The sequence below is a fragment of the Ictalurus punctatus genome, chromosome 19, assembly GCF_001660625.3.
Source record: "Ictalurus punctatus breed USDA103 chromosome 19, Coco_2.0, whole genome shotgun sequence".
Lineage (NCBI taxonomy): Eukaryota > Metazoa > Chordata > Actinopteri > Siluriformes > Ictaluridae > Ictalurus > Ictalurus punctatus.
Window position 1 is genome coordinate 8,591,052 of NC_030434.2, and position 19,136 is coordinate 8,610,187.

General features: G+C 41.6%; 1 protein-coding gene across 1 annotated transcript in view; it reads left to right on the plus strand.

Annotated features, from left to right (window-relative positions):
• The window catches only part of rerg (RAS-like, estrogen-regulated, growth inhibitor), a 49,500-nt gene extending 31,337 nt beyond the window's left edge, over positions 1–18,163 (plus strand). The window contains exons 3-5 of the mRNA XM_017494004.3: positions 10,130–10,186; positions 13,860–13,933; positions 16,511–18,163. Coding sequence (XP_017349493.1) covers positions 10,130–10,186; positions 13,860–13,933; positions 16,511–16,930 — 551 coding nt within the window. The 3' untranslated portion in view covers positions 16,931–18,163. The remainder of the gene's footprint in view (positions 1–10,129; positions 10,187–13,859; positions 13,934–16,510) is intronic.
• Positions 18,164–19,136: the final 973 nt, after the last annotated feature.

The window sequence follows — 19,136 nt, forward strand, 5'->3', positions numbered from 1 at the left end:
GATTTTGCTCATGTCTAATCTCTGCCATCATGTGTTCAGACGACACTCGTGATAGATTTGATCTAAAGCAGATCATAACACCAGCTGGAATGCACGCTGTCATTAAAGCAAAAAGTGGACGTACCAAAAACCCTAAGGAGATCTGAAATGCTTGTAGATATTTCAAAGATTCTACTATTCACTCAAGTTGTTGTGAGAATTTTCATTTATAATGAAATTCATGGTATTAAATTTGAAAAGAATGCTTCACTAGTGCTCTTAGTCTTTGGACCCCACTGTATATCCTGGAAAATGATTATCCTTCTCATCTCACATCACTATCTTGACTCTATCAGGAGGATCTGGCCATTTCTATTCACAGAAGTCACTTCTGGAGTCTGTTGTCCTTTCGAACCTGGACTACTGCGGCTCATTCCTTATCGGACAGCCCCTGGGCATCTACAACTGATCCAGAATGTAGCTGCACGGCTTGTTTTCAACATCCCCAAGATCTCCCGCACCACCCCATTGCTGCGTCCTCTACTGCGTTCTCGTTTCCTGTAGCCGCCTGAATCAGATTTAAAACACCGTTGCTTGTTTACAAAGTCAAAAACAGACCAGTGCCAGCTGACCTTATCACACCCTGCTCTACACCACTCTCCCTCCGAGCCTCTAGCATGGCTCGACTTGACCCATCGTCTCTGAAGATACAAGGAAGATGTGTACGTAAGACAGGACTCTTCTCTGTTCCTCTTCAGCTGTCTGAACATCTGAGTCACTGACTGTCTTCAGATGAAGGTTAAATGCCTTCTGGAGAAGGGCATCTGCTAAATGCTGTTAATGTAAATGTACTTAACAGTATATTAATTTTAAGAACCTAATAGTGAGCAGGAGGCAGTGTTTTGGTTCAGCAAGTAGAGTTGCTGCCTCATACCTCCATCCTGAGCTCAGGTTCCTCTGTGGAGTTTCACAAGGTTTCCTGCGTGTTTTCTGGTTTTCCTCCGACCTCCCAACTCTTCCTCCACACAGTGTTCCTGAGATCCACCACTACCCTGACCAGGATGAAGTGATTACTGAAGATGAATGGATATTAAGGAATAGTGACCCCTTTCCTTAATATCCAATATATAGGCCTTTGCCTTCAAAATATCTTTAATCCTTCGTGGATTGCTGAAGTCCTTAATGGTTAGTGGCGGGACGTCGGACCATGCTTTCAAACCGAAATTGTTTCCCTTTTCATGAATTCTGGAGAGATGAAGTGAATATCTACTCTGCCGATTGCGCTCCAGAACTTCCATTACAGGTACAAAGATGTTTAAATCTAATAATCGGTGAAGCGTCAGAAGACCTCATTATGGTGTTCTTCAAACTACTCTTGAATAATTGTAGCAGTGTGTCTGAGGATATTATCATTCTGGAGTATAGGAAGATAATCAGGAAAGTGTGTTTGTATTATAGGGTGCACCTGGGCTTGGTCATTTGTATCATTTTTTCTTTGACTGGTTTGCGTCTAATGCGAAGCAATCGTTGGCTCTGACGATTTCCACAAGATGGGTGCCCATACCTTTATGAAACCCACACTGTTTTTAACAGTTGGCAGCAGACATTGTGGGATGAAAGCATCCTTTGCCTCCTTCCAAATATAAATCCATCCAGATGTAGGAAATGTGGTGAACATTAAGCCATCTGACCATATTACCTTTTTTTTGCCAGGTTTTGTTCTCATTAAAGTTATTTGGCATTGCACATTGGCCTTTGATGCAAAACACAGCCTTGAATTCCAATTTTTATGAAGCTCATCGCCTCAGAGTTGGGTATAACATGTTACAAAGTAATGCGTTACCGTATCCTGAAGACTTTTTTCTGATAACACAGTAATGTAACGCATTACATTTGAAATGTATATCATTTGTGTCTGTAAAATTACATTTCTTGCATTACAGATTTATTGAGAAGAATACAATATTAAGTAAAACGCATTTTTAAAACGAATCGCACTTTGCACAGCTGCCAGGGGCGTAACCTGACCTGGGCATTGTGGACTGTAGCTTCGAAGATTTTTTTCTTTAGCCCCGAATAATTCTCCACTTGGAGCGGTTTGTCACTACGTAACTGTACGTCAGTAAAAGAAGACGGCGGTGTTGTAATTTTATATCTTCAGTGAAAGGAGGCGAGACCGATCAGACAGTGTTTACTGGAAAAATACGTGGGGACACTCGTGTCTTATATACTGACCGCTCTCAGTTCCGCCAAACGCTAGCTAACGCGGTCAGTGTGAGCGGAAAAGTGGATTTTTTTTTAAAACCGGTAAAGGGGTTGAAGCTGAAACAGTAACATCCTCTGATGCTGAGCAGGAAAACAAGGTGTGCAAATGTCTATATGAGTTCTAGTTTACGTGAACAGGACGTAAGGAAAGATAATGCACATTCTGCATGGCACTGTAGCAGCTGAACCCATAGCTTAACTGTGCCTCCCCTTGGCTAGCGACACCAAACTAGCCTAGTGAGAAAAGTCTGATATTTTATCAGTCTGGTAGTCCTATAAACCGTGATTACACCCTGGCCAAGTTTTATGATCCATCCAACTTTTTTTGTGGTGTATTTTTGTAGGTTTGATAGGTTTTGAAAGTAACGTAATTTGTAATCTGATTACTTTTTACATGCAGTAATCAGTAATGCAATCGAATGGCAATTTTAAGGTAGTAATTAGTCATCTGTAGTGGATTGAGTAATTTACCAAACCCTGCGTGATCTACAGAGGGGGTCAAAGAATTTGCTCGTTCAATTCTCGGACTATTTTTGTGGATGTATCTTATTTTGGGCATTTAGTAGCCGTGTCCCTGTCAGTGAGCTCCGACCACTGTTCATCTCTACCGAGATGTACAGTCTGTTCATGTTGATACGATGCCATCTTTTTTTCTTTTTTTTTTTGGGGGGGGGGTTATTAAATCATTTTTTTAGTTTTTGTGATAGATGCACCTGTAATTCGAGCCCCCGCTATTTGGCGTCTTTGTAGCTCTGTTAGCCGTCTCATTTGGCTTTCAAATCGCACATACCTAAGTGTCAGACCTCTTTCATAGCTGTTAGATGGCAATCAACCGAATACAAATCATCCGTGCGGCTGTGTTTATAATTGTGATTTTCGTCGATTTAAAGTCAAGGTCCTTCTTCATGAAGGGTTTCTGTTATTGTGTGTGTGTGTGTGTGTGTGTGTGTGTGAATGCAGGGAATATCTGCAGTGCAGCTTCATAAATAAATAAATAAGTAAATAAATAAATAGAGAGAGAGAGAGAGAGAGAGAAATATAAAAAGCAGACTACGTTTGTAATGGAAAGGTCTAAATTTCAAGTTCATTAGAATATGCTTGATTAATAACCGGTAATAATTGCGCCATGATAACTGACAGATCCTTATTCTCATTTGCCAAATGCAGTGATTTCCAGGACTAATGGACCACAGAGTGTCATGGCCCCGCTTCGGCGAATCTGTCCAATCTGCATTGTAAACTCCACTGCACACGCTACGTTGTGCGAGCCTCTAATTGCACCAGCTTTGTTTATTAGCAGACATGTATTCGCGTTACATAATTAGATCAGACCTGCATTTAAAAAGAGAGTCTGAAGGTAATTACTTCCCACTGGGGCTGTAGTGGCTTGAAGCAAGCAGTGAAAAGTCCTGCGTCCTCTTTGTAAAAATGGGCAGTTCACCAGCCCCAGAGCTCTAATCTGTTCTTAAAGGATTGATTCGCTCATTTGGCAAATACTTTCATCCAGAGCGGTTTGCAAATGAAGCAGAAGCAGTTAAGGATTAAAGACGTTTTGCTCATGATGGCTCCAGCAGTGTCCCTCTTGCGATACTAGGTCACGACGTTCTGGCCGGTTGCACAGAATTTCACCCGGAAACACGTTAGATATATTTATATAAATATATTTTTGCAATGTTTGGTGCTGTATTTTTGTTTTTCCCCCCTGAGAAGGGACACTGTTAATGCAGTTACAATGGCGTTGAATAGGAGAAAATAAAGTCAATGAAAAAGTAGAGAATTTTGGTAGAGAATTGCCACCGACGCTGATTTCAGCAGGCATTGGAATGGCGTTGTGGATAATAATCATTTTAAAAAGTAAACTCCAGGGAGCACGTCTATGAAAGAAGTTTAATCTAAAAAAAAAAAAACCCACCCCTCTGAATATTTAACGATAAACTAAAACTTGTAGGGCATCGTTACCGAAAAGTGATTGTCCTATAGTTGGGAGAGCGCGAGTTCTAATCAGTCCGTGATTATCGCAGCCAAAAATGCTTGATTTTGCTGTGGCTTTTTTTCAAAATACTCGTGAAGTAATTTGCAGCGTCTTCGGTGCTTTATTTTGCGCAACGTTTTTTGCATTGACGGATTACAACTGCACGGAAAATGGTTTTGCACGGGGATGAATGCGAACGAGAGCTTTTAAGTCTACTCGTGTTCGATGCACGTGAATTGAAGAGGGCTTTGGCCGAGTGAGCGTTGTGATGATGTCACATGATGCGTCTTAGCTCAAATCCGCGGTCACTCTGAAGAACTGCCTCCGGATATCGCGGAGTTTCCTCGATTTTGCGTTCATTTCTGTGATCGCAAACTAGCAAGAGCCAGGAGGGGACGTCTAATCCAGATGACGCGGCGAGCCAAGAGGGCAAAATTGCCCATGCTGTCTGGGTAGGAGGGATGGTATACGCTCTCCCCTGTCAATCACAGAGATACCAGCCAATCGTAGCTGTCCATGAGCTTATGTACAGTATGTGGAAGAGGACAGATAACACTTTCGTCTAAGTGTGTTACGCTGGTCTGTGACGCAGCATGAGCAGCAGATTAATATGCAACTTGTATAAGGGCAGGAAAAAATGATCCTAAAACATAGCATCAGGAACATTCTATCACAGACTGGCGAATCCTGCATTCATACCTTACTAACCAGCTACAAATAACAGAAATAGCTCACATGAACACCCACTCTCTTGTGCCTATGTGATGCTGAAAACTAAATGCAATGACCTACACAGTCACCAAGGACTGCACACACACACACACACACACACAAAGATAACAAGCTTCCCAAAGCACCCTAAAGATGAGTCATGCCCAGGAAGTTTTTGTTTGCCTGATTGATAAAAATAACAAATTACTTCCAGCCCTAAAGTCAAAGGCTGTCAGTTTAGGATCATTTGTTTAGTAAACACACTATGTACCTCATTCCTTATTTATAAATGAGATACGAGATCGTGAACCAAACAAACGATTATCGGTGGTGGAAGTTATCTAAAAGTATCAATTTTATTTTTAAAGCAGTACTTTTGCAATAGAGGAGACCCTGTGTCATGACATACATATAACCATGTCGTAAGCTGTTGTCATAACCAGGCTCTCATAACAGCAATATAACAGTGTTATGCTACCAATTTTAATCGTGATAGGTGTAACGTTTGATGCCAAGATGCTTATGCTTATATTAGGGGGCCAAGCACTGCAGGTGCATGGACACCTCACTGTGATTGTATGTTTTTCTTCTTCTTCTTCTTCTTCTTCTTATTATTATTATTCTTATTTTACTTCAACATGGCCGTCTATGGCAGCGCATAAAGTGCTTTATATGCTTTTATGGAATTTGTCACAGTGATAAAGGACAGTCTCAGCTAAGCTAACTTACTAATGCACGTCAAACACTGTAGTACTATCAACAGAACAAATACAGTGGGGGAAATAAGTATTGAATGTGGCAATATTTTTTCAGTAAATATCTTTCCGACGAGGTTATCCACATGAAATTTTCACCAGACTTCGGTATTGACTCAAGAGATCCACACATATACAGAATTCACCACGTTAAAGTCCATAAATAAAGTTATGTGTAATAAAGAGGAATGACACGGGAAAAAAGTACTGAACACGCTAAGTGAAACGTATTTAATACTTAGCGGAGAAGCCTTTGTTTGTAATGACGGTTTCAAGACGCTTCCTGTATGAAGGAATTAATGGGCCGCGGTATTCAGGTGTGATTTTGGCCCGTTCTTCTAAACATATCGTCTTTAAATCTTGTTCAATCGGATTCGAGTCAGGTGATTGACTGGGTCGTTCTAACACCTTGATTTTTTTCTCTGAAACTAATTGAGAGTTTCCTTTGCTGTATGTTTTGGATCGTTGTCCTGCTGGAAGCTCCACCCACGTCTCATCTTCATCATCCTGGTGGATGGCAGCAGATTCTTCTCGAGAACCTTCCAGTAAAGGGCTCCATTCATCATTCATTCAATTATATGAAGTCCGCCAGTACACAACCTGATGCTTCCACCTCCACACTTCACTGTTGGTGTAGTGTTTTTAGGGTGATGTGCAGTGACATTTCTTCTCCAGACATGGTGTGTAGTATGACAGCCGAAAAGTTCCGTTTTTTATTCTCGTCTGACCAGACTACACTCTCCCAGTATTTCATAGGCTTGTCGAAATGAGTTTAAACAAACTTTAAACGAGCTTGCTGGGTGTCTTATGGGGTGAGCGTGAGCAGTGGAGTGCATGACCTATTGTTTTCTCTGAGACGTTTCTTGTGTGACACCTTGGTAACGAAAAGCCTTTTTATAGACCATCAATTTACAAACCCAGCTGATATTAATCTGCACATATAAGGGGTATAATCACTTATGGATTTCAGCTGGTTCCTCGCCTTGCCTTGCCTTGGAGAACTGATTTTTCTTAGCGTGTTCAATACTTTTTTCCCGTGTCGTTCCACTTTAATACACATAACTTTATTTACGGACTTTAATGTTGTGAATTCTTTATTTTTCCGGATTTCTTGAGTTAATACCCATGTCTGGTGAAAATTTCATGTGAATAACCTCATTGGAAATATATTTACTGAAAAAAAAATGTTGACATGTTCGACACGTTCTCACAGCATTGTGAGATCAACCCAAACAAATCTGGTTTCTCAGATTTGTGATATGTGGGACAGTTTATCCCTCAGTCGCCGAGCAGGAAGTGAGGGCATATCTCCGCAACGACTTGACATCATTTTTTTAAATCAAATTTAATTAATCAAATCTCCGTGGGAACCAGCACTGATATTCCGAATGGCTTCTGGTCTTTGTCCGTTGCTAAGGAGTGGGGCCAGAAAGTGCTTGGCCCCTTAATCGCTGCTTGTAGCTATATTTGTCAAATTATTTTATTGTTATTATCTTTTAAATGAATTTACATTACTCAATTTGAGTTGAATTAGGTGTGCTTTCTAGGTTGTATTATACATAAACTGTCACAACAATTTGCCATGAGATTTACAGTATGCATTTTTTTTTTTTTTTAGAGTGATTTACAAGATACGACAAGACGTTATCTGTTATCTGTGTTATGACGGTTGTCATATACAGTAGTATGTGTAACAACAACAACGGTTTTAAGCAACACACAAACTTGAGTATATGACAAAAATGAGTATATGACACAAGTTGTCATGACGTCAAAAATGAACTATCATGACAGTTATCAGTAAGGGTTACATAACACTGCTATATTAATGGACATATGCATAATGACATCATCAGGCATGACACGTAAGCTGAGTTATATCTAAAAAACCATTTCAATGACTCAATATAATTTAGATGGTTTAATCTCTATGAGAAACTATGATATTAGAAAAATACGATAGTAAGGGTTTTCCCTGCTGTAGTCCTGCGTTATGTACAAAAGTGTCAAGTGCATTCAGTGTAGTATTTCACGGCATGTACAGCCTGTATGACAACAATCAGTACAATAATGCTTTTTTAGTGCAAGGGTGTTATGAAAACGATGTGTCACACTGAGATGCGTGTTCTTTCCTGCTCAGTGGGGGAGTAATTTTACCCGTAGTGACTGTGAAAGGCAGGTAACAATGCTGCCTCACATGCGGAAAAAGATACTCCTGCAGACTCTACAGGACCACTGGAGCCCATTCAGGGGCAGTCAGGCACATGACAGGGCCGTGAGAGAACAGAACCCGAGATAAATCAACCAAGCTGCAACTCACGCATAATGCACACACACACACACACACACACACACACACACAAGGAAACACAATATAACTGCAGGAATGGCATGGATCTGTGGGCTTGCCTTTCTGTAATAGCAAATGAAGAAGGGATATCACTCTGTGGACACAGGATTTCAAAGGGGGAGATAGGATCAGAGACAGAGAGTTAGAGAAAGAGATAGGCAGATAGAGATGGAGAGAGCGGGGGAGAGAGCATTCTGTTCTGGCCTTACCTGAGATGGTCAGTATCATTCGGCCGTGTTTTGCTGGATAGGACGTTATAGGAAGAGTAAGAGGAAATGGCTGCGAGAGAAGCACACACCGGGCATACACCTTTCCCTGATCAAATGATGACGCACACCATCCACAGCTGCAATATTGAGTTGACTGAAAATTCGGTAGAAAAACACAAAAAGGATTAATGGACCATGCCGTAAAAAAAAAAAAAAAAAAAAGTAAGTATGTATCAAATTATTCAGCAAGCTCGTCCAGCAGCACTGGAGTAACAGGTCATGATAAATTTACAGAGACAGCAGCCGAGCGTTTCTTTTGAGATCAGTTGTCACGAGCACACTGATTGCTGGAGAAATCGCTGAAACTGATACCAGACACATAACTTTCGAAGCCAATTAGAGACAAAGGTAATCGCAGATGCTCTGCTTTGGCCTTGGGATAAATCTGAATTCAATTATTGTGAATATTGTGCTGGAGATTTTTTAGCTGAAATAAACAAACACGTCTTCATAAGCACTATTCGCTGACTAGCTAGCTCTCCTTTGTCACATAGTGAAGGCTAGCATGTGCTTCCTCTGAGAGACATGAAGCTAGCCAACTCGGAGGAAAGTGCTATCTGCCCTCTTCCTCATATATGAGCTTACAGATGCCACGATTGGCTAGTGCCGCTGTGATTGACAGGGGAGGGAGCGCATGCCATCCCACTCAGAGGGACAGCACGGGCAATTTTGCTCTCTAGGTTCCCGATGTGGCATCAACTGGATTTAAACTTGTGATCTACCGAGCCCAAGTCTTTGTATTTAATGTTATCTGCAATATATTTGCTGTGATCGATCATTCACATAACACAAACAGTGGTATAGACAATTGTAGTTGACCTCAACGTTAGAAATCTGAATTTATATACAGCGAGGGCAAACCCTGGGGTTCAATCCGCCAAGACGGTTGTGCCAAAATTGTACCACAGTGCTGCAAAAAGCTAATTACTTCTTACCGTCAAAGTCTCGAAGCTGTAGTTAGCCAAAAACAGCTTTGCAACAAAGTACTAACGTTGGTTATATGTGTTGTGCGAATACTTTTCCCCCCACTATCAATTCCACTTTGTAAACATATCTTTTTTATGCTTACGAATACATACTTTTAAGGGTGTCGTGATACATTCCAGTCACGATTTTACTTCGATTCTCGGAATATTTTGAACAAAATTTGAATAAAGAAAAACGATGACTGGATTACATTCCTGAATATATTTTCTCAACCTTATTTTTTTTTTTTTTAAGGCCTCCTGAATCATAAACAATGCAAAACAGTGTGCATTTTTGTCTGTATAAAACTAAATAAATAAACAAGTTGCTACAAAAAGAGGTTTAATGTTGTAAACACAATGCACCGTAGGTTCACCATATCTTGATATCATAAAAATGATTGTTGGAGACATTATGAGCTCTATAGCAGAAATAAGCTAGAGCTCCAAAGTCGGCTAAAATGCCCGGTTTCCGCAGCCTCTGATGCTGTTTGAAAGCTACCGAAGAGCTCCGTTATAGCGTGGTCGCTGATGGTCACCAGCTGATGACAGTCAGTGCTTCAGTCTGGCCTCACAGTCGGATAGGTAATTCAAGATAAGAGGTTATTCACGGTGGCTGTAATTCAACTTTTGAAACACTTTCCCTCTCTACCTTTCCATTAGTCTCTCTTGAACCCACGTACAGCTCATGACTTGCAATATGACTCGAATGATTTAAATATCCTGCATGCTGACTACATGCTCCTTTCACGGTCAGCACCAGACGTCTTGATTGTAATACCATACTCAGGTAAATTGCATGCAGCTACTGAAGAAAACATATTCACTTTTGCTTCTATCTTTCTTTCTCTGTCTTTCATCAGCGTTGGTGGTGAGGCTCCTGACCAACCGCTTCATCTGGGAGTATGACCCCACGCTAGGTAAGAACACCATTACACTAAGAGTGCTTGTGTTGCGGAGGCTCTCAAGGGCCTTTTGCCTCTTTGAACCATTCACACTTGGCAACCTTTAGAGCTCATGAATATGATGATTTGAGCAATGGAAGCAGAAGATTTGCCGTTCCTCTTTCAGAATTTTTTTTTTTTAAATGGATTTTCATTACTGAATTCTAATGATTTTATGCTTTACGCTTACTTTCACATTTTAATGAGCCAGCACTAAAAGGCATTTAATATAAAACTCTTGTCTGACTATCAATTACATCATCATAGCAAGATATCAGATAATTTGATTGGCCTCAACTGCTCTCAGGAGACATTAGTGAATGCCTGGCTAGATGAAATAGAGACTTGGACATTGAATCTAAAATAATAATAACACCCAAATCTAATAATAATAATAATTCCTTAGATTTATATAGCGCTTTTTTTCTCTCTCTAGAAACTCAAAGCACTGTACATAGTATTGGGGAGGGAATCTCCTCAACCACCACTAGTGTGTCGCATCCGCCTGGAAGATGCGACGGCAGCCATAGTGCTCCAGAACTCACCAGCTATTAGTGGAGCGGAGAAAGTGATGAAGCCAGTTCAGTCAGGGATGGAGATTATTAGGGGGCCGTGATAGATAAGGGCCAGTGGGGGAATTTCACCAGGACACCAGGGTTATACTCTTTTTACAAGAAGTGTCCTGGGATTTTTAATGACCACAGAGGGTCAGGACCTCGGTTTAACGGCTCATCTGAAAGACGTTCTGTTTTTACACTATAGTGTCCCCATCACTATACTGGAGTGTTAGGCTCCATACAGACCACAGGGTGAGCGCCCCCTGCTGGCCTCCCTAATACCACTTTCAGCAGCAACCTTAGTTTTCCCCAGGAGGTCTCCCATCCAGGTACTGGCCAAGCTCAACCCTCATTCAGTGGGGAAACCAGGTGAGAACTGCAGGGAGATATGGCTCTGGCTAAATCTAGATTATACAACCAACGAAGATTTCGAAGCAAAGAATGGCAAATCAGTTGACTCAGGCACGCATAAACCGCCTATTATTGCTGCTTGTTTTGCCACATTAAATTTCATGGGATAAAATGATAATCTTCCTTTGACACAAGCCAATGTTTTATATAGCGTCTCTGAATGTTTTTTTTTTTTTTTGAGAAATGGAGCAGCTGCCTCGCAGGTAATCTCAGGTCTGATTGTTTTGTTGATGAGTGATGAGTTGATGGATGTGTGTGGGATGGTTCGTGCCCGGAACTCACAATATCAGAGCGGTCTGTTACTGTACATAAATATTCCTTGACTGTATTAAGAGTTCATCTTGATCCTGTGTTGCTGCAGCGCACACAGATCTGTGTTTTCTTCTTTAGGAGAGTATTGATGCTTGGTACAGTAGTGTCTAGTCCAGACATCAAATCGGTCCCTCCAGGATTTTGTGATCGCGGATCGTTTGCGAATGCAAAACCATGCAAACGCCGCAATATTCAGAGGAGCTTGCAATGTTTCAAAATGATTGCAGATTTTTCACAGATTTGGGCCACGATGCATCATGTGACACCATCACCACATGCATTCAGCCAAAGCCTTCTTGGATTCATGTGTGTCGAGTTAAAATGTCTCATTTACCAACACACATCCCTGTGAAAGACTGTGCGAAACACTTTCGTGCGATTGCAATTGTGCCAATTCAAGTAGTTTCAAGTGCAGTGAGTCCAGATTTTACACCACCTGAGATGCTTGCTAGCGTGATATCGCAAGAACGAGTGGTTAAATGTTGCAAGGGTTTATATATCTATGATTGAAACCTGCAGATTATAGATTTTAGAGTCAATCCTAACAGGTCAAGGTCACAGCACTGACCTTGCATGTTCTCCCCGTGCATCGGGAGCTCTCCCGTCAAGTTCTGTAGCAGATCTTCTGTTGTAGCTTGCGGTGGCCAATCACACGCATGCATCTAAATTATACACCTGAAACCAGATCATCGAGAAAGGGAGGTGCTTACCCAGACGTTCATGGATTCTTTTTCTTTGTTTAATTTGACCCTCTCTGGTTTTATTACCGAAACAAAAGAAGCAAACGTCAAAAACAAAAATGCCCGAAGACGAACGGACAGAGAAGTATGCAGTCGTTCTCCGCTTCGAGTTCAAACCAGATTCCTCATCTGTTCCGAATCTGTGGCGCTAGTCTAAAGTGATGCGCCACTATGAAACAAAGCATCACCGCTTACAGCCGATGTTTCTTATTTGTAGCTAGGAACTAATCACGAATAGTTCAGCTTTAAAATGGAACTGTTTCGGGTCAGGTAGTTGTTTATCTGGATCTTTGAAAGCTTTGTAGCTGGACCTTCGTAATAGTCGTATACACCTGGTCTAATGAGTGAACACCATCATTCCCTCACAAACCCATTCCAGAGAGCTGCCAATCTCTCTAACTACCTAGCTCCATCTTTTCCTCAATTCCAAGAGCAGGATCAGTGGCATGTGAGTCATTCGTTTATGGAGTAAAAACACCATCTGACCTCTGGCGTCAATACAAAACTACTTCCTGGATCAGGAATGTTTACAGGCTAGCTGTGCTAGCTATCTCAGCTGACAATCCCTATGAAGTTTACAAGCATTGCCTTTAACAAGCATTGCGGTTTCTCCGTGATTGACAGCTGCACTTGGTCTAAGGTCAATGAAAGCCATGTGAGTCCATGTGATTGTACTCTCAATGCCTGCGCATCCCCCCCCCATGTAATCTAATATACTTATTTATTTTCATTTGGAGGGCAACACAATATAGTTTGTTGAGGAATTTATTGTAGCTAGACTGAAAAGTGTGGCGATGCTTACTATGGTTTGTGTGCAGGCCAGCAGGTTTCCTATAGCACCGCGAGAACCTTGGATAAACTTCCGCGCCTCAGGGCGCTTAAAAATAAATGACTTGCTGCCAGGAAAATGATAAGTGTTTGGACTGTGTTATAAAGAAACATGCACAAGCAATCACTCTGCCGTGTCCTGGACATTCAACCCCCCCCCACACACACACACACACCGGTGATTGAGCGTTAGACTGTGTGTATGTGTCTAAGCGTAGGGTGTTAATAGGTGGTTGGATGGTCCATCATGCGCCATCATCATGCCTCCATGCCTCATGGGGAAAATCAAACCAGAAGGACACCAGTGAACTGTCACTGATGGTAAACCGTGACATCTTTCACGCACAGCCCAGGGCGAGTTTATATCCCACAGCACATCTGGACCGAAGAACGAAGCGTTTCAGATGAGCAAATATGGATGGCGATGTTGGAGTCGTGAAACCCATGTGCAGAGACTGGATGCATTTCAGTGCTCTTCTGAGACGAGTGGCGTCCTGGAAATGTGGAAATCGAAAGCGTTGACCATGTGTAGTAGGATTAGGAGAGACAGGCTGCCATCTTTAATGGATTAACGAGCACTCAGTTTGTCTCTGTATTGAATGTTTGGAAAGATGACTTTATGTTGGTGTGTGTGTGTGTGTGTGTGTGTGTGTGTGTGTGTGTTTGAGAGGCTGTTAGTTTGAGCTCAGGCTTAACAAGGTGAAATCAAAACACAGCAGCATTATTATTCCAGTCTTTTCTTTGCAAATCCTTTGCTAATGTGTCTGCTTTCTTTCCTTCTTTTTTTTTTTTTTTTTAAAGAGTCTACATACAGACATCAAGCTAATATTGATGATGAGATGGTCAGCATGGAGATTCTGGACACAGCTGGACAGGTACTGTAAACTCTTTTTTTTTTTTCTTTTCTTTTCATTTTACTTAATAAAATATATGATAAAATACAGTATTCCTCATTCGGCTCCTTACCACTAATCAGTACAAGGGCACTACTTGGCAATTTTCTGTTCAGTTAAGTGTTGAAATGTAATACTGTATTGAATACACTATACGTTGGGATGGATTTGGTCTCATAAAACAGTATTGATAGAAAATGGATCTGAATCGTGTGCTCTAGTTGACACTTCTCTATGCATAAGTCACCCAGTTCATACTGGTTTATTTAGTGCTTTTCACATTGTCTCCACCTGGAGTGTAGCATTCATTATACAATGAATTTCACATTTCAAATAATTTCAGAGTTGTTTTGTGATTGTTGCGGCCAAAAATGCTTGATTTTGGCTTTAAAGTTTTGTAGTATGCTTTTTTGAATCGGTGAATTTGCAATTGAATTGTTTTGCACGGCCTTTTCGCAGTGATGCGTGTTGGTAAACGTGACCTTTTAGCTGTACTCATGTTCGACGCACGGGAATCAAAGAGAGCTTTGGCCGAACGCGCTTTGCTGACGTCACATGGCGTGTTGTGATGACATCACGTTACACGTCTTGACCCAAATTTGCGGCAATTTTGAACAATTTCAAGCTCCTGCGATTATCGCGGCGTTCCCTTGATTCTGCATAAGATTTCTGCCATCGCAAAATCACGAAATCCTTTCAGTACTGAAAAGGCATTGCCGTTTATTGTAACTGTTATACCGTAGCGCCGCCGAATTCTCAAATCTGATTAGTCCGAAGGTGTTGATTAGTCCTCTATAAAAGCACAGTTCTGACCAAAACGGGACTTTTAAAACTGTTATTGAACCAAAAGAAAATGTATAATAGTTTATATGGTGTAAGGAGATGTTTATTTCACATTTATGGATGGAATCTTCAGTGTTTTGTAGCAGTCAAAGTTTAAGCTGTGTTGAAAGTCTTTAGGACTTTTGTCCTTTGCATTTTACGGGCAACATGAAAAGCTGCACTTTTACTGTATCAGTTTTGAGACAGAACGAAAGGGAGATTGTTGAGGGCACAACCGTTTATATCTGCTATAAAGAAGTGATTACAGGGAGTAATTTGTTTCATAGACATTCTGCAACATTAACTGTAAGTCTAAAGGGATAAAAAGTGCAGTATGACGTGTTATAAAAAAAAAAAAAGGATAACAGGAAAGCAAGCGTCGTGTAATGCGAGTGCAGACGGATGCAACTGCAGGTAGACAAATCTAATACGTGAATCAGGGTCAACGTCAAACAACAGCCGAGGGTCAGGCGATGTGCAAACAGCGTAAACTAGGGAATACAAGAGTGTAAACGAGAAAACAAAACAATATCAAGAACCTGGAAAATGGTACACAAAGGAACAAAGGCTCGGTAGTGACAGACGGGTAAACACGGAACATTACTTCGCAACAAACAAGGAAACACGAGGGCTGTAAATACACAGATTAATCAAAAGGAAAACAAGGAACAGGTGTGAGTGATAACAACTCATGAGGGATACAATCAATCACAATACGGGATAGGACATGAACCAAAACAAAAACACACGTGGCAATGCAAACACAAATGACAATGTAAACATAAAAATGCGGAATCGCGTGCCGAGTGAAGCGGCCTCCGGGGAAATCCCTGACAGCAAGACACGGCTTGCTTTTCCTGAGGATTCTGCAATCATAATGTATCATGACATGCCACAGATGGGGCAAGTAATGATAAACTAGAAATGTTTTCTCCACGATTGAAATGACACAAGCGCTCTCCTTTTACAAACACACTCGTCTATTCAACAAATCGTAACGCAGAGAGCAGGAGGGGGGCGTGACTATAGATTTTGATGGAGCAGGACAACATTAATAAAGGCATAATCTCATACAAAATTACGTTGAGATACTACATCACCTGACTTATTGTACAGTATTACAGACTTATTGTATTTATTAATGTACAGACATATTTGCGTCACATTCCTTCTCTCCCTCTCCCAACAGTTGAAGTATATCTTAAAAATAAGATCTATAAAACAAGATCCTGGCAGCCGCAAAGTATTTCACAACTAGTCCAATTTGGCTTAAAAAACAACAACAACAACAACAAAAAAAACACCACCACCACAACCCTGTCATTAAATGTCCTTCATGTTGCTCCTCCCCCAAGCTTGGGGGAACATGATTCCTGCCCCCATGGGCCTCTATTAGCACTTGTTGCAATTCCCATTTTGACCAGTAGGTGCAATAATAACTCTATGGAGCTAAATGGGGCAGTGAAAATGCTGCTCCATGATTAAGAAAGGAGAGCAAATCTATGGAACATCACCTTATATCTGAGAAACAGCAACAATTTTCTAAATCATTGGTCACTCAAAACACGTAATTAGTACATCAACAGAATTAAAAGTCCCAACTGCCCATTTGGATGAAAGGCTATACAGTAGCTCTTTCAGTACTTGTCTAAAAGTTACCATGGTTCTCTCCAGGGATTTGTGTGAAAGAATATAGGAGTTAGTAAATATAACTTGCTTTCATGCTTTTATTTCCAGGAAGACTTGCTGCAGAAGGAGGGTCACATGCGTTGGGGTGATGGATTTGTGCTGGTGTATGACATCACAGATCGCAGCAGTTTTGAGGATGTGGGTCCGCTGCGCAGCCTGCTCGAGGAGGTGCGGAAGCCACGGCACGTGCCACTTGTGCTAGTGGGCAACAAGGCCGACCTGGAGCATGCGCGTCAAGTGGCCACAGAGGAGGGCGAACGACTGGCCGCCGACATGGCGTGCGCTTTCTACGAGTGCTCGGCGTGTGCAGGCACAGCAGGTACCGCAGGCACCGTGGCTGAGGCCTTCCATGAGCTGTGCCGGGAGGTGCGCCGTCGCCGCGCCGTCCAGGGCAAAAGCAGGCGCCGTAGCTCCACCACTCATGTCAAGCAGGCCATCAACAAGATGCTCACCAAGATCAGCAGCTAGGGAGAGACGATGAGAGGAGGACAGAGCGGCTAAAGGAAATGAAAGAAGGGGGAGGAAATAAATCACAAGCGCCTAGAGAGCTGGACAACGGGAGGCAGATGTGTTTGATTGGCCATGCCAAGAATCAAAAGCATTTTCACAGAAAAATGAAAGCTTTGCTGTTCTGGATGGATAAAAGAATTTATTATTCAGATCCAATCCCATTTTATTAACATCCCATCGATGTACATGAATACACAGGTATGAAATATTATGCCCCCAGAACCATGGTGCGTCAGACTAAAAGATACAGGACTATGTAAAGTGTAAACAATATAATCAGATGAGTGAACAGTGTAGAATGACAGAGTAGAATGACAATTTCAACACATAGCAGCATCAAGAGTAATCGAGTGTGCTGTCTGTACACAATACTCTATCGTCAAGTGACGCACAGAGATTTTCTATAGTGTCCTGTGCCGTAGCTTGTATTGTACAAGAAGGTTTTTTTTTTTTTTTTTTTTACTCTCCAAGGCCTTCCCGTGTATATTTTTTCTCCGAGCTGTAACGATTCAGAGAAACGTCACCGGTTATCAGACTGACAGATTGCACAACAACTGACAGATTGCATTCGCTGTTCGACGCATGTTGACCCTTTCGAGGCAGTTATCAAATAAATCATCGTCCACCCTCATAGTAAAGTCGAATGTGACATTTTTGGAATCATAAATATTCCCCAGTGCTCCTCTCCAAACATCTTGGAACATGTTTATTCTGAAGATTGTATCTAAAACGTGGGCAGTTTTTCTCCGGAATGGAGCGAAGCCGTAAAGATGGCCCTTGAAGCAGCCCGTGTTTTTTTTTTAAGAGCCTTTCTGTTCTTATCACGTTCATGTTACAACCCACATGGACTTGTTCCTCCGCTGCTTCTCTTTCCTCTATCTCTGTCCTTGTTCATTCTTAAGGGAGACATTGAAAGAATACATTTCATTCTGTATAATGTACAGTATATGACTGCCTTAATATCTCAAATGTATCATCAGATAATGTGTACAGTGTATCTCACAATTAACAGCTGAAGTAGCCATGGTAACATGCTAGCATGTTTCAGGCCGGGTTTTTGTAATTAAAACGGTCACATGTTGTAATATAACGAGCACCGTGACCACACTACTCGCTACTCTTGATGTGCACTAAATAAAGATGACGGATAAAGATATATAAATGTCACAGAAAAAAAGAAACATGTGGGTCTTTGTGTCGCTCAGCCTCTTTCTCTGTCTCATCCAGCACCAGCATAAACCTCATCCACAGTGCTGGCTCACAGACACGGTCATGCCGCATATTTTCTATTACACTGAAAGGGTTCTCAAAAGTTGCACACTGATTATGATCAGTGGAAGCTAGGGCTGTAGGCAAGGCCGTCATTGAGTCTTAAAGGGGTCACGGCCAGGTCAAGATCAAGACTGTCCACTCATTTTTGAGGTCTTTACTTCAGCTGGTCGGCTTCTTTCGTGAAGCGCGCCAATGATTCGGCTATCTTCTCTAGAAGAAGGGATTACTGCTTGTCAAACTTTGTGAATGCGAAAAGAAAAGACGACACAAACAGTGCGAATTTTTGCTCGAGACTAGGACCATATTTAACAAGACCAATGCCCCAAAATAAGACAAGTCCAAGTACAAATGCTAATACAGAATCAATACAGAAAACATCTCATGACCGGAGTGCGATGCTAGTGACAGCCCTTTGCTCCGAAGCATTATCAGTGTCTTGTATTTTGTTGCTTCTGAGGCAACAGCAGAAGTACAATTTAGCAAGAGCATTTACGATTTTTGACCCCTTGCTATGGCGATACAGGAGACAGCTGATTATTACACTTCTCTGCTTTTTTATAGTAGCAATGAGACCAAAGGTGAACAAACGTAAAATATGGAAAAGCCTTTTCACTGATGGGGGAAGGATGTGTGACGTGAAAGATATGCGTTTGTTTCTTTCACTTTGTCTAGGTGAACGTTGAGCTTAGTGCTTAGCACATTTGCCTCACACCTCCAGGATCGTGGGTCCGGTTCCCAATCTCTGCCTTATGTGCGTAGAGTTTGCATGTTCTCCCCGTGCTACTCCGTACTCTTTTTTTCCTCCCCAAGTACAAATACACGCGTTGTAGTTTGATTAGCATCCCTAAATTGTCTATAATGGGTGTGTGCGCGATTTTGCCCGGCGATGGGT